The sequence below is a fragment of the Hyperolius riggenbachi genome, chromosome 10 (assembly GCF_040937935.1).
Source record: "Hyperolius riggenbachi isolate aHypRig1 chromosome 10, aHypRig1.pri, whole genome shotgun sequence".
NCBI classification, from domain to species: Eukaryota; Metazoa; Chordata; class Amphibia; order Anura; family Hyperoliidae; genus Hyperolius; species Hyperolius riggenbachi.
In genome coordinates this window covers 134,004,126-134,020,589 of record NC_090655.1, presented here as the reverse complement: position 1 = coordinate 134,020,589, position 16,464 = coordinate 134,004,126, and the positions used below count along the sequence as shown (strand labels likewise).

The window sequence follows — 16,464 nt, the reverse complement described above, 5'->3', positions numbered from 1 at the left end:
CGCATAAGCAGACTAACGTGAACCCCAGTTACGTACTTCCTGCCCAGCAGGGAGTACATCACTAGCCGGGGGCGGCACTATGCATATGACCCTGTCACCCCAGCACAGGATCATATAATGTTCCTGTGAGCAAAATCTTATTATAAGGTGAAACAGAATAAATGATCAGGGATGTAACAATAGCTCCCCCTTCCCCCAAGACCGTGAAGGGGCCTTGTCCTCTGCTCACATCCCACTACCCCTCCTCTTACACTCCTTAGCAGTTTGGAGGGTTGAGCGGCTGAACTTTAACTAGTCCATTGCCAAGTCAGCATATTCTTCACTTCATTATAGGCACCCTCTCTGCTGCAGTGTATCTCTGCACCGTATAAGTGAAAGCACGTCGGTGGAGGCACCCAAAGGTATACAATAGCAGTGTACAATTGGTGAAGGAGGCCTCTTAGCTCCAAAAGAAGACTCTCATGGATGAAACAAAAGGAGTCTTTATTAAAAAAAAAAGGTTATACTGTAGACAATGCGTTTCACGGGACACAGCCTGCTTCCTCAGGTCAATAAAACAGATAACCTTACTCCTAGCCGTGCAGAGCGAGGGCGCATAGCTCAAGTGATCCATACCTTTGGGCGCCTCAACCGATGTTCTTTCACTTGTGTATCCAAGGTGATACACAGTCTACCAGGGTACAGGAGCATAGGAGGAGTGCGATCACCCAGATCCAGAGGGTCCGGGCTACTGAGTGGAAATGGTCTTTTTCCGCACGCACTTACGGTGGTTGCAGGATTGCAACCCACCTTTGTGAGTATATATTATTCACATTTCTGCTTTTCCATTTCCTAACGATACTACACCTTAAGGGCTTCCGGTCTCACCTTCTCTATAGGTCAAGGACAACTCCCCTCGTTGAAGGGGTACCCAAGACCGACACAGATACACTCTGCACTATATGGCTCTTGATGAACGTCAGATGACATGTATTGGGAGCCATATGAAGCAAAGGTATGTTGCACAGCATGCAGCTGCAGTGAAGAGAGCAGCATGACCTGGGTCTAGAATCATATACAGTAGAGTGACCAGACGTCCCGGATTGCCCTGGACACGTCCCGGATTCGGGGTCCACTGTCCCAGGCTGCATGAGGTCCCGGGAAATGTCCCGCTTTCAGCAGCGGGACGTCCCGGCCTCGGGACTCTGGCCACTCTATCCTCATGAACTGGCAGCGGCGTCTATAGACGCCGTGCCAGTTCATTGCCAGCAGCCCCGCTCCAGCCTCGTTTTCCGGTGTCTGTTCCGACACCGGCAGGCGAGCAGGGCTGCCGGAGCCCTGTACTGGAGACTATTTGTGTCTCCAGTACAGGGCTTCGGGCGCCATCTTGCCGTAGCCCTGTCAGCGCAGGAGACGAGGAGGAAGGAGGTCCCGGGAGCAGCGCGCCAGAGGCCGGAGACTTCTGCCATGTGAGTAAATGCTTTCTTTTTCAGGTGAAATGTTTGCCCGCATTGCGTTTCTTTTCTGGTGAAATGTTTGCCCGCATTGCGTTTCTTTTCTGGTGAAATGTTTGCCCGCATTGCGTTTCTTTTTCAGGTGAAATGTTTGCCCGCATTGCGTTTCTTTTTCAGGTGAAATGTTTGCCCGCATTGCATTTATTTTCTGGTGAAATGTTTGCCCGCATTGCGTTTCTTTTCTGGGGAAATGTTTGCCCGCATTGCGTTTCTTTTCTGGTGAAATGTTTGCCCGCATTGCGTTTCTTTTCTGGTGAAATGTTTGCCCGCATTGCTTTCTTTTCTGGTGAAATTTTTGCCCGCATTGCATTTCTTTTCTGATGAAATGCTTGCCCGCATTGCGTTTCTTTTCTGGTGAAATGTGTGCCCGCATTGCGTTTCTTTTTCAGGTGAAATGTTTGCCCGCATTGCGTTTCTTTTTCAGGTGAAATGTTTGCCCGCATTGCGTTTCTTTTTCAGGTGAAAAGTTTGCCCGCATTGCGTTTCTTTTCTGGGGAAATGTTTGCCCGCATTGTGTTAATTTTCTGGCGAGATGTTTGCCCGCATTGCGTTTCTTTTCTGGTGAAATGTTTGCCCGCATTGCGTTTCTTTTCTGGGGAAATGTTTACCTGCATTGCGTTTCTTTTCTGGGGAAATGTTTGCCCGCATTGCGTTGCGTTTCTGGGGAAATGTTTGCCCGCATTGCAGTAATTTTCTGGTGAAATGTTTGCCCGCATTGCAGTAATTTTCTGGTGAAATGTTTGCCCGCATTGCAGTAATTTTCTGGTGAAATGTTTGCCCGCATTGCAGTAATTTTCTGGTGAAATGTTTGCCCGCATTGCAGTAATTTTCTGGTGAAATGTTTGCCCGCATTGCGTTTATTTTGTACTGACATGTTTGCCCGCATTGCGATTATTTTGTACTGACATGTTGCCCGCATTGCGTTTATTTTGTACTAACATGTTTGCCCGCATTGCGTTTATTTTGTACTGACATGTTGCCCGCATTGCATTTATTTTATACTGACATGTTGCCCGCATTGTGTTTATTTTCTGCTGACATGTTGCCCATTGCATTTAGTTTCTGGTGTCCGGGGTAACTGTTACTGCATTTATTATGTAATGGTCATAGATGGCTATGTTTGCTGCTTTGTGGTTATGGTATACTATTAGCATCACACAGTTTCTGCACACTCATGATGCAAAGTCTCGTTTGTTCAAATCATGGCGTAAACACTGCTTTCTTATGCCTCGCTGTTACATCATTACGTTAGCTCCGCCCATGGCCACGCCCATTTTTCACTGCGGCGCGCAGTCCTCCCCACTTTCCCCCCCAGTACAGTAAAGTCTTTGTGACATGCACGAGATTTGCCCTGAGCCAAGCCAAAGGTCATAAAGATGCAACTCCTGCATAAATCTCTGTATGTCGTTAGCTATTAGGTATGTACGATGGTCCAATAAAATAGTGGTGTAGGCTGGTCCAATAGAAACTGTTCAGCTGTTTTGCCTAAAATTATTATTGTATTCATTTCTGAATTTGTTGTCAATTTATTTCTGTTCACAGATGGCAATTATTATATTGGCTATCCTCCTGTTCCTAGCTGCAATGCTATTTATCTTGATGAATTGGTACTACCGAACTGTGTAAGTTGGACATAGCGCTGAATCTCTGACAATGAAATAAGCTAATACTGTGCTGGTTATAGTCATGTGCCATGTACTCCCTATCCATATATGAGTAATGGTGTTCTTGGGATCGGCAATGAGGTCCCACTTCATCTTACTTTGTCTACCAGCCAAAGCCTACATAAACTAGATTTTGTCTCCACAAATTATAGTTTGTGATTATCTTGGGTGAAATTCTAGTCCATGTAAAAGTGTCCCCTAGTATTTGTGACAAGGTTAATGATCTAGCGATTTTGCAACCGGATCGACCATTCGGTTTTATTTGATAAAAATCCAAGCTGCAAAAAGAATGCCTAAACTATGATTCAACCAGATCATGGGCCAAAATTGAGCAAATGTATCGATCAAGCATGCCAAGAGACCTCAGGCCAATGTGGTCGATCAGGTGCCCAGCCATAACCAGTGTGTGATATCGAGACAACTGACGATTGTGACAGAAACCCCGGGCGCTGTCCCTCAAATGTAAAAGTACCCCCCCCCCCGGTGTCTGTAAATTTAACTCTCACCTGTTCCAGCTGCCGTGACTGTCCAGCTGCTTCCAGTCTCGCTCTGTGCTTCTCCACTGCCAGGTGTATGTGACATCACACATGCGAGACTTATTTGCGGCAACTACATGGAATGATCATGTGGAAGAAGTAGACGGGACCAAAAGCAGCTGGACAGTCACAGCATCTGGGACAGGTGAATGCACAAGCACTGGGGGGGGGGCACATTAACATTTGGAGAGGAGAACGGCCAGTTGGCGGCGTTACAAGGCCAATTCCCGAGAGATTTCATGCTGAAATCGATCGGGAATCAGACTGCGATGTATGGCCAGTCAACAGATCTCTCTCTGATTGAATTCAATCAGAGCGAGATCTGTCTACGGTGATCATTGACATTGACATGACTCCTGAAATAATCACTGATAATTGCTTTATCTCAAAATTAAAGCATTAATGCTTACTACAGTGCCCCAGAGCACACAAAATTTTACTGTACTAACAGGAACTTCTCCTTTGTGTTTATCGAAACTCTGACAGCTTAGTATGGTTAGTTTCATGCTAAAAGTACAGTAAATGATGACAATTAATTTCACCCCCACCCCCAACACACACATAAAATTACATTCCCCCTCAATACTGAACGCCTTCTAACATAAACCGAATTAACTAAGTAAACAACAAACCATTTGAAGCCTCCTAAATTTCCCAAATCCCCACCTAATACAAAAGTTGAAATTCTTTGACTTGAAATGAATAGGACCATGATTGCAGCATCTGCTGTGTAATGCGTCTCACCACATGTTGGTTGCAATGTCTGCTGTGTATTAAACTTGGGAGTTTAATAAATTATTCTCTAACTTTCTCTAATCTCTTTTTTTCGATGGCAAGTGTACTACTTGTTTAACTTTTATACTGCTTTTATCTATTTTATTTCCATTGGTGCATTTATATTACTAATCTGGAGTGGGTCACAGCAGCTTATGTATAATGTCCAGAAATGTTAAATACAACACAGTGGATGATGAGAGATCTGTTTCTTAAAATCAACTGCAGGCCCTGCAAATTTTAACATATTCATACTATGTTTATGGTCTACAGACTGAATAACGAGTTGTAAATTGTTGTATATGCATTAAAAGGACCACAGTTAACTATATTTCATTACATTAAAATAGTTTTTTGTTATTGTTTTCAGACACAAGAGGAAGTTGAAAGCCATAGTGGCAGGTTCAACTGGTAAGTCCTAAAGATGCCTGTGGAAAGTTTAAACAATTGTAACTTATTACTAATATTTTGAATTTATATAGCAGCAGCATCTTCCGCTGACTGAGAGAATGTAATAGTATTGTTTATGTTTTACTTAAATGTATTATGCAAAGACAATGGGAGAATTCAGGTGGCCCAGAACCACTAAAAAATATAAGGGGCTAAAAGAGACAGAGAAGCTCTCCTACTAAAAAAGCAACACTGAATATAATTTACCTTCTTAACCTCCTTGGCAGCGCGCAGGAGGTTTTCTCAGGCCCTGCTGGGCCGATTTGCTTATTTTTTTTTTTTTTGCTGCATGCAGCTAGCACTTTGCTAGCTGCGTCAGCACACTGATCGCCGCCGCCCTGCGCTCGACCGCCGCTATCCGTCGCGCCGCGCCCCCCCCCCCCCAGACCCCATGCGCTGCCTGGCCAATCAGTGCCAGGCAGCGCTGAGGGGTGGATCGGGACTCCCAATGACGTCCCAACATCGGTGACGTCATCCCGCCCCGTCGCCAAGGGGAAGCCCTCCAGGAAATCCCGATCGGAGATCACCGAAGGCGATCGAATCTGACGGGGGGATGCTGCTGAGCCCTGGGCTCGCTACATGATTTAAAAAAAACAAAAAAACTGCTGCGCTGCCTCCTGGCGGAATTTTTTAGACCGCCAGGGGGTTAAAACAGACGGTATATGTGATAATTCAGCTTTAAAGACGTTTTCAGGCAAAAAAAAAAGTGTTTCACTTACCTGGGTCTTCTACCAGCCCCATGCAGCCATCCTGTGCCCTCGTAGTCACTCACTGCTGCTCCAGTGCCCCGCCGCCAGCTAGTTTTGTTTTTGCCGACCTCAGGGTTGGCGGGCCGCACTGCGTACATTTTTACGCATTCCCGCTGGTGCTGGGACATTAACACATACATTTTTAGGCGTTAGTTGTTTAATGCGTAAATTAGGGGTAGAAGCCCCAGATAAGTGAAACTCATTTTTTTTTTTGGCCTGATAATTCCTTTAAGTGAGCAATTGTGGTTCCCCATGATGGGTCACTCCTGAACATGCAAATTATCTCTTTATTCCCCTGAAGCCTATAGCTTATACAAGTGACAAAGCCACATCAACCCAACATGCATAGAGCCTATTTCTGACTTTCTGGTCCTCATAAGTGCATGGCAGGGATTGATGTGGCTCTATGGCAAAGGGCTTGGGCCAGTACCACAAAGTACCCACATAGTTATTTCTTTAAAGTTATACAGTGTTTAACCACCTTTCCTGTAAGCTTTTATTTTTTTTATTCCAGTTTCTTATTGAACACTGTACTGTCAGGAACACAAGAAGCATTAGGGAGGTGTAGCGGTCATCCAGGGGTGCAAGAAAGTAGGGCATGAGGCAGCTTTGGGAGTGGAGTATAACGTTTGCACAGGGGCACAAGGAAACATTCCATAGCTTTGAGCGTTTGGGCTATTTTGTGTTGTCCAGCATTGGGTTTTTTTCTATCTCTTGTTTTTATTGAGCTTCCAGCACACAATAAATTATGATACAATTAATATAGTTGAACCAATAGAAGAAGATTTAACATTGTATACGAATGACTTCTTAAAGCAAAAATACTCAACTGAATACTAACCTGAATATCTGTGTACACCTTAAAGGAAAACTTAAGTCTAAAATAAAAATTGATCTTTACTCACCTGGGGCATCCCTCAGCCCCCCCGAAGCTAGATGGTGCCCTCGCAGCCCCGCTCCGATCGTCCTGTCCCCGCCGGCGGCCACTTCCGGGTTCGCGACAGCCGCCGACAGGCTGGGAACGCGGCTGTTTTTCCGCGTTCCCAGCCGTTATATCACCCTCTATGCTGCTATAGCGTATATGTTATACGCTATAGCAGCATAGAGGGTGATATAGCGGCTGGGTACGCAGAGAATCACTTGCGTTCCCAGCTTGTCTGCGGCTGTCGCCGAACCCAGAAGTAGCCGCCGGCGGGGACAGGATGATCGGAGCGGGGCTGCGAGGGCACCATCCAGCTTCGGGGGGCTGAGGGATGCCCCGGGTGAGTAAAGATCATTTTTTATTTTAGACTTAAGTATTCCTTTAAAGGGAACTGAGCACATTCTATTTCAATGGAATCTCTCCTGGCATAGAAGCTGCCATGTTCCCCCCTCCCCTTCTCACATTCCTTATTTACAGAAGTCAGAGATGCTATCTTGACACATTGACACAAACTAGGTCTTTGAAGAAACAGTCCTAATTTAATGATGATTGGGATTGTTTGGGATTCTATATGTTTGAGACACAGTTTGTTCATTGTTTTGTTTATTTTTCTCTGCCATACTTTTGATGTGGTATTTTACATAAGTGTTTTGATGTTTGTATTTTACTTGATAAGTGTTATTTATGCCTCATTTACATTTAAGTTCAGTTTAAAGTGAACCGAGCACCTTTTTTATCATTCAGGACATTTCTATAGCACATGAAAAATGCATGCCGACAATTTGTTTCATTATTAAAATAAACTTTCATTTTACCTTGTATTTTACATTCAAAGTAGATTAATTACCCTGTTTCAGCAGGGCTGCCTGGCCGTCCCCGGCCGCAGAGCTTTCAGATTCCTAATTGTTTTATTGGGCTAATTACCAAGAGGTAAACAATGCTATTAGACAATAAAGGGGGTTAGTAATTAGGACTGTTTCTTCAAAGACCTAGTTTGTGTCAATGTGTCAAGATAGCATCTCTGACTTCTGTAAATAAGGAATGTGAGAAGGGGAGGGGGGAACATGGCAGCTTCTATGCCAGAAGAGATTCCATTGAAAGAGAATGTGCTCAGTTCCCTTTAAGCTAGACCTATTTCTAGTGGAAATTTCCTCCCAAATATTACTGTAAGCGGACCTGACCTCAGAACTTCTCTCTGCTCTAAAAGATAAGCAACATCATAATAACCTTTAAACAAAAACATTTCTTTGTTACAGCTGATACAAATCCTAAAACAAAATCTGCAGTTTCTACTTCCTGATTCATGGAAGCAGACATATTGTTTACAGCCTGAGCTTTCAAATGGGCTTATCTGCCATAGGCAGTCATGTGGCAAGGGGGGATATCAAATTACAATTAGTGATTAGACACAAATGAGGGGTAATTACACAGGCTAAACTCTTTAAATGCATACAGGGCGCATTTATGTTATGTTTTCCTTGTGTCCTGTGAAAGAGTTCAGGTCCACTTGAAGTAAAACTCAAGAATCCTCAATCGACCTCGATTAAGCCCAGTCATAAAATGAGTGATACCATGACTTAGTGTATTGATCCAAGATTATCTTTGGTAGAAGGAACATATCTCTATCTAAGTTCTGATGTGGCATCTTAGTAAACATAGTCCATTAAAAATTTAGATTAATACTTATATCATTAATTGACCTCTTCAATTGTCCCCCAATTTGAGAGAATCTGTTGTCTTGCAACCCACAGAATTTGCATAATCTGAAACCTATGTGGATAAGGAATACAGTTAACCACTTCACAACTGAGGGGTTTTACCCCTGAAACACCAGAGCAATTTTCACCTTTCAGCGCTCCTTCCATTCATTTGTCTATAACTTTATTATTACTTATCGCAATGCAATATACTTATAAACTATATCTTGTTTATTTTGCCACCAATTAGGCTTTCTTTAGGTGGGACATTATGCCAAGAATTATTTTATTCTAAATGTGTTTGAATGGGAAAATAGGAAAAAATGTGGGAAGAAAGTCACTATTTTTAGGTTTTCGGCCATTATAGTTTTTAAATAATGCATGCTACTGTAATTAAAATCCATGAAATGTATTTGCCCATTTGTCCTGGTTATTACACCGTTTAAATTATGTCCCTATCACAATGTTTGGTGCCAATATTTTATTTGGAAATAAAGGTGCATTTTTTTCAGTTTTGCGTCCATCCCTAATTACAAGCCCATAGTTTATTAAGTAACAGTGTTATACCCTCTTGACATAAATATTTAGAGAGTTCAGTCCTTAAAGGGAACCAGAGAGGAACGGGCTGAAAAAAAAAGAACAAGCCTTTATACATACCTGGGGCTTCTTCCAGCCCCATAAGCCTGGATCGCTCCCACGCCGCCATCCTCCGCTTCCTGGAACCGCCGTTACCGGGCCCGTCACTTCCGGCGGACGCGGCCAATTGTCCGCATCACAGGGGCTCCCTCCATACATGTACGCATGCGGCTGCACAGCAGGCAGCCTCATGCGTACTTGTATAGAAGGAGCTCCGTGTGATGCGGCGAATCGGCCGCGTCCGCCGGCCGACTGGCCGACTAGCGGCAATGACGGGACCCGGTACCGGCGGATCCAGGCAGCAGAGGACGGTGGCGTGGGAGCGATCCGTGCCTATGGGGCTGGAGGAAGCCCCAGGTATGTATTAAAGCTTCCCCCCAACCTCTCTGGTTCCCTTTAAGGTAACTATTTATGTATTTTTTTTCATTGTAATTTTTTTTGTTTTTATTACAAAAAAAATAATTGGGGAGTGTGGGAGGTAATGAGTTAATTTATAGTGTAAAACAATGTATTTGTATATGAAAAATGCTTTTGGGTGTAGTTTTACTATTTGGCCACAAGATGGCCACAGTACTTTTTTGTTTATGCGACCTGTAAGCATCAGAAGGACACTTACATGAAGTTCAGTGAGGCTGGGAAACTTTTTTTTTTTCAGCCGATCATTGCTGGGGGGCTTAGATCAATTAACGGGAACGGTTTTTCCCGTTCATTGATCTCCGGGCGAGCAGCTGGCGGCGTGCACGAGTGCGGGAGCGCGGACAGGGGCGGATATCTACGCCCCTGGTGGGGAAGAGGTGGAAAAAGGGGCGTAGATATCAGCACCTGCGGTGGGAAAGTGGTTAAATCCTATATGTAACAAAGCCAATTGTGGAGAAAGGATACAATCTGGTCCTAATATAGTGTGTATAATACAACTAATCTCTTGCTAGTATGAAGTAATGAATGGACAGAACCATAAAATGTGGAATAAGGTTCCTATTTGAGAACATCCCCTCCAACACAGATTAGAAGGGTGGTTGGTTCAGCAATGTTTTATTGCTTGCTTACTCAACTTGAGCTTCATATTAGATGAATGTTGGGTGAAGGCTTTCTTGGGATATACAGCTTCACAAATGAAATTGTTTGTTTCTTTTGCTTCTTTCTTCTTTCTTTGCTTCTTTTTCAGGAAACAGAGGATTCATGGATATCCTTGACATGCCCAATACAAATAAATACACATTTGAAGGGTGAGTTTGTTTTAATTTTAAGAGAACCTTAGCTATGCTGATCCTTTGCTTCTTATAAATTCCATGTCACTGACACAGAATGAGTATGCAGATCAAATGTTCTGACGATACTGACAGCGATGGCTGCAAAAATAATCATGACAGTCAAGCAACTTTTCAATGGGAATACAGATGGCAGCCTCTATATTCCTCTGAATTAACCACTTCCCGACCGCCGTATATACAATTGGCGGCCGGGAAGTGCACCCTGCAAGGACCGCTGTATAGACAAATGGCGGCGGTCCTTGTAGGGGCATGGGCGGAGCGATCGCGTCATTAGTGACGCGATCCTCCGCCTCCGCCTGGCGCCGCTCACCCGCCGCAACATCCCGCCGGCCATACGGAAGCGCCGGCGGGATGTTAACCCGACGATCGCCGCATACAAAGTGTATAATACACTTTGTAATGTTTACAAAGTGTATTATACAGGCTGCCTCCTGCCCTGGTGGTCCCAGTGTCCGAGGGACCACCAGGGCAGGCTGCAGCCACCCTAGTCTGCACCAAGCACACTGATTTCCCCCCCCCCCTGCCCCAGATCGCCCACAGCACCCATCAGACCCCCCCTGCCCTCCCCCCAGACCCAATCACCCCCTAATCACCCATCAATCACTCCCTGTCACTATCTGTCAACGCTATTTTTTTTTATCCCCCCCCCCTGCTCCCTCCCTCACCCCTCAGATTCTCCCCAGACCCCCCCCCCCCATGTACTGTATGCATCTATCCCCCCTGATCACCTGTCAATCACCCATCAATCACCCCCTGTCACTGCCACCCATCAATCAGCCCCTAACCTGCCCCTTGCGGGCAATCTGATCACCCACCCACACCATTAGATCGCCCGCAAACCCGCCGTCAGATTACCTCCCAAATGTATTGTTTACATCTGTTATCTTCTCTAAACACCCACTAATTACCCATCAATCACCCATCAATCACCCCCTATCACCACCTGTCACTGTTACCTATCAGATCAGACCCTAATCTGCCCCTTGCGGGCACCCAATCACCCGCCCACATGCTCAGATTGCCCTCAGACCCCCCCCCCCCCTTATCAATTCGCCAGTGCATTAATTACATCTGTCCTTCCCTGTAATAACCCACTGATCACCTGTCAATCACCTGCCAATCACCTATCACCCATCAATCACCCCCTGTCACTGCCATCCATCAATCAGCCCCTAACCTGCCCCTTGCGGGCAAACTGATCACCCACCCACACCAATAGATCGCCCGTGGATCCGACATCAGATCACCCAAGCGCAGTGTTTCCATCTATTCTCTACTCTAAACACCCACTAATTACCATTAATCACCCATCAATCACCCCCTATCACCACCTGTCACTGTTACCCATCAGATCAGACCCTAATCTGCCCCTTGCGGGCACCTTGTCACCCGCCTACACGCTCAGATTGCCCTCAGACCCCCCCTTATCAATTCGGCAGTGCAATATTTACAATACAATAATACAATACAATAACATTTGTAAAGCGCTTTTCTCCCATAGGACTCAAAGCGCATAGCTGTGTCACAGATTAATACAGGGTTTCAGGCTGGGTTGTGTTACAGAGGAGATAGTCAGATGTTCATGAATGCCAGACTGAAAAGGTAGGTTTTCAGTTTAGACTTAAATGCTTCCATGGATGGGGCTGTCCTGATTGGGTGTGGCAGGGAGTTCCAAAGTGTAGGGGCAGCATGACAAAAGGCTCTGTCTCCAAAGGTTTTGAGGTGGACTCTGGGGGTGACCAAGGTGTTACGTCCTTTTGATCTAAGATTGTGGGGGGTGTGATGTAGTTGCAACAAGTCCTTCAGGTATCCAGGGCCCAGATTGTGCAAGGATTTGAATGTCTTTGAATTTACATCTGTTCTCCCCTGTAATAACCCACTGATTACCTGTCAATCACCTATCAATCACCCATCAATCACCCCCTGTCACTGCCACTCAATCACCCCCTGTCACTGCCACCCATCAATCACCCCCTGTCACTGCCACCCATCAATCACCCGCTGTCACTGCCACCCATCAATCAGCCCCTAACCTGCCCCTTGCGGGCAATCTGATCACCCACCCACACCAATAGATCGCCCGCAGATCCGACGTCCGATCACCTCCCAAGTGCAGTGTTTACATCTGTTCTCTACCCTAAACACCCACTAATTACCCTTCAATCACCCCCTGTCACTGCTACCTATCAAATTAGACCCCTATCTGCCCCTAGGGCACTCAATCACCCGCCCACACCCTCAGAATGCCCTCAGACCCCAGCCCTGATCACCTCGCCAGTGCATTGCTTGCATCTATTCCCCCCTCTAATCACACCTTGAGACACCCATCAATCACCTCCTGTCACCCCCTAGCACACTTACCCATCAGATCAGGCCCTAATTTGCCCCGTGTGGGCTCCTGATCACTCGGCCAAACCCTCAGGTCCCCCTCAGACCCCCTTCCGATCACCTCCCCAGTGCATTGATTGCATCTATTTTCCCCTCTAACCACCCCCTGAGACACCCATCAATCACCTCCTGTCACCCCCTAGCACTCCTACCCATCAGATCAGGCCCAATACAACCTGTCATCTAAAAGGCCACCCTGCTTATGACCGGTTCCACAAAATTCGCCCCCTCATAGACCACCTGTCATCAAAATTTGCAGATGCTTATACCCCTGAACAGTCATTTTGAGACATTTGGTTTCCAGACTACTCGCGGTTTTGGGCCCGTAAAATGCCAGGGCGGTATAGGAACCCCACAAGTGACCCTATTTTAGAAAAAAAGACACCCCAAGGTATTCTGTTAGGTGTATGACGAGTTCATAGAAGATTTTATTTTTTGTCAAAAGTTAGCGGAAATTGATTTTTATTGGTTTTTTTTCACAAAGTGTCATTTTTCACTAACTTGTGACAAAAAATAAAATCTTCTATGAACTCGCCATACACCTAACGGAATACCTTGGGGTGTCTTCTTTCTAAAATGGGGTCACTTGTGGGGTTCCTATACTGCCCTGGCATTTTAGAGGCCCTAAACCGCGAGGAGTAGTCTAGAAAACAAATGCCTCAAAATGACCTGTGAATAGGACGTTGGGCCCCTTAGCGCACCTAGGCTGCAAAAAAGTGTCACACATGTGGTACCGCCGTACTCAGGAAAAGTAGTATAATGTGTTTTGGGGTGTATTTTTACACATACCCATGCTGGGTGGGAGAAATTTCTATGTAAATGGACAATTGTGTGTAAAAAAAAATCAAACAATTGTCATTTACAGAGATATTTCTCCCACTTAGCATGGGTATGTGTAAAAATACACCCCAAAACGCATTATACTACTTCTCCTGAGTACGGCGGTACCACATGTGTGGCACTTTTTTACACCCCAAGTACGCTAAGGGGCCCAAAGTCCAATGAGTACCTTTAGGATTTCACAGGTCATTTTTGTTTCAAGACTACTCCTCACGGTTTAGGGCCCCTAAAATGCCAGGGCAGTATAGGAACCCCACAAATGACCCCATTCTAGAAAGAAGACACCCAAAGGTATTCCGTACGGAGTATGGTGAGTTCATAGAAGATTTTATTTTTTGTCACAAGTTAGCGGAAAATGACACTTTGTGAAAAAAAACAATTAAAATAAATTTCCGCTAACTTGTGACAAAAAAATAAAAACTTCTATGAACTCACCATACTCCTAACGGAATACCTTGGGGTGTCTTCTTTCTAAAATGGGGTCATTAGTGGGGTTCCTATACTGCCCTGGCATTTTAGGGGCCCTAAACCGTGAGGAGTAGTCTTGAAACAAAAATGACCTGTGAAATCCTAAAGGTACTCATTGGACTTTGGGCCCCTTAGTGCAGTTAGGGCGCAAAAAAGTGCCACACATGTGGTATCGCCGTACTCGGGAGAAGTAGTATAATGTGTTTTGGGGTGTATTTTTACACATACCCATGCTGGGTGGGAGAAATACCTCTGTAAATGACAATCTTTTGATTTTTTTACACACAATTGTCCATTTACAGAGGTATTTCTCCCACCCAGCATGGGTATGTGTAAAAATACACCCCAAAACACATTGTACTACTTCTCCTGAGTACGGCGATACCACATGTGTGGCACTTTTTTGCACCCTAACTGCGCTAAAGGGTCCAAAGTCCAATGAGTACCTTTAGGATTTCACAGGTCATTTTGAGAAATTTTGTTTCAAGACTACTCCTCACGGTTTAGGGCCCCTAAAATGCCAGGGCAGTATAGGAACCCCACAAATGACCCCATTTTAGAAAAAAGACACCCCAAGGTATTCCGTTAGTAGTATAGCGAGTTCATAGAAGATTTAATTTTTTTGTCACAAGTTAACAGAAATTGATTTTAATTGTGTTTTTTCACAAAGTGTACCACCAGAGATAGCAGTGTAATTTCGGCATTTACCAGTGCAGAATTACAAGTGTGAACAGCAACTATTTATAATTATTGTCAGTTTTGTGGTGTAAAAGGGACTAAAATTGTCAGTTTTCTCCTGAAGTGGGAACACAGCCTTATGCCCCTCTAAGCTGTTTCAGCAATAATGCTGTAACCATGCACCATTTTCTCTCCCTTAAAGGGAAGGTTCGGGGAGGGCTGTAAAAAAATAAAAATCAAAATCCACTTACCTGGGGCTTCCTCCAGCCCGTGGCAGGCAGGAGGTGCCCTCGCCGCCGCTCCGCAGGCTCCCGGTGGCCTCCGGTGGCCGACCCGACCTGGCCAGGCCGGCTGCCAGGTCGGGCTCTTCTGCGCTCCAAATGCCGGCACTTCTGCGTCCCACGCGGATGCGCTGACGTCATCGGACGTCCGCTGGGCTGTACTGCGCAGGCCAGGTCGGGCCAGGTCGGGTCGGCCACCGGGAGCCTGCGGAGCGGCGGCGAGGGCACCTCCTGCCTGCCACGGGCTGGAGGAAGCCCCAGGTAAGTGGATTTTGATTTTTATTTTTTTACAGCCCTCCCCGAACCTTCCCTTTAAGGCTCTTTTATACAAATGGTTGTCAGCCGCATGCAGAGACAGCTGCATTTGTATCCGAGCGTGCGGTTGGAAGCCCTGAACGCTACATGTTGTGGTTTTTTACCATTAACTGCACTGCGGGTCAGCCAGTGAAAAGCTTGTGGTTACCTATGCTCCCATTCAGTTGCATTAGTTTGAAATGGAAGGGCGATTTTCCCCAGCAATTGGCAGACAAACAGTGTGTGTAAAGCGCTGTTTAGCCGTTCATCTGAAAGAGGCCGTACACAAAGCATCCCCCTCAACATAATACCCTGTGCTTCTACACCACTGGAATGATAATGCCGTCTGGCAGCATCTATTTGCCTGATCATGAAGGGTTTGAGGCTACTCTGCACCTTGCCCCCTAAAGTTTGCTGGCACAAATTATGCTGGGATGATAGAGGTAGGAGGGCATTTATGTTGGTTGACTTGTGGCTGGGAGATTCTGCCAGTCACCTGTATACTAGATTTGGTTCCTAGGGGCTTTTAGGAGGCAGCAAAAATTGTTTTATAACAATTCTTTGTTTTATACATAATAAGTATATAGTACATAGTAAGCATATAGTGTTTACTGTACATTTGATTTATACAAAAGTCAAACTTCTGCTTATTAGTAAGTTCATCCTAGTGATGTTTAAACCCAAATGTAAAACCACTATACTGTAAAGGCAATGGTTTTCTAGAGAATCACCTGCTCAGAGCTATGGCGACTATATATTATGTATACAATACTGTTCTAAGTGATCAATAAAGATTTTTCAGTTCTCTGTCTCTGCGATCTCAGACCTCTCTCTGTTTGTAGGGCAAATCCTGTATGGTTGGATCCTTTCTGCAGAAACTTAGAACTGGCAGCACAAGCAGAGCATGAAGATGACTTACCTGAGAACCTGAGTGAAATCACTGATCTGTGGAACAGCCCAGCAAGAACTCATGTAAGTGTATTTTTTTCTACTACGTACACTAATAGAAAGGGCTCTTTCACCATATACCATGCAGGTAGTGATGCACTTGGCCACCTGTCATGTATTGCGGACTCCATACATTATAGGGAGTGGGGCAGTGTCTTTAAACAGTGTCAAAGACCTGTAAAATGGAAAGTAAATTTACTGGTAGTATAAGTCAATATGTCATGAAATATTTGTATTTGTGTTTCCACTTATAGCTGACATTTAGCTGCAGAGAATGCCTAGAGTTGGGCCGAACGGTTCGCCTGCGAACGGTTCCATGCGAACTTCCGTGGTTCGCGTTCGCGTCCCGCAGGCGAACGTTTTCGGAAGTTCGGT

General features: G+C 45.2%; 1 protein-coding gene and 1 long non-coding RNA gene across 10 annotated transcripts in view; one reads left to right on the top strand and one right to left on the bottom strand.

Annotated features, from left to right (window-relative positions):
- Positions 1–16,464, bottom strand: part of LOC137536155 (uncharacterized) — a 138,494-nt gene that overhangs the window by 53,443 nt on the left and 68,587 nt on the right. The window lies entirely within an intron of this gene.
- Positions 1–16,464, top strand: part of CDH23 (cadherin related 23) — a 1,682,716-nt gene that overhangs the window by 1,645,327 nt on the left and 20,925 nt on the right. For all 6 annotated transcript variants that reach the window (XM_068258239.1, XM_068258230.1, XM_068258228.1 and 3 more), the window contains 4 exons: positions 3,036–3,115; positions 4,838–4,878; positions 10,087–10,147; positions 15,984–16,113. In XM_068258239.1, coding sequence (XP_068114340.1) covers positions 3,036–3,115; positions 4,838–4,878; positions 10,087–10,147; positions 15,984–16,113 — 312 coding nt within the window. The remainder of the gene's footprint in view (positions 1–3,035; positions 3,116–4,837; positions 4,879–10,086; positions 10,148–15,983; positions 16,114–16,464) is intronic.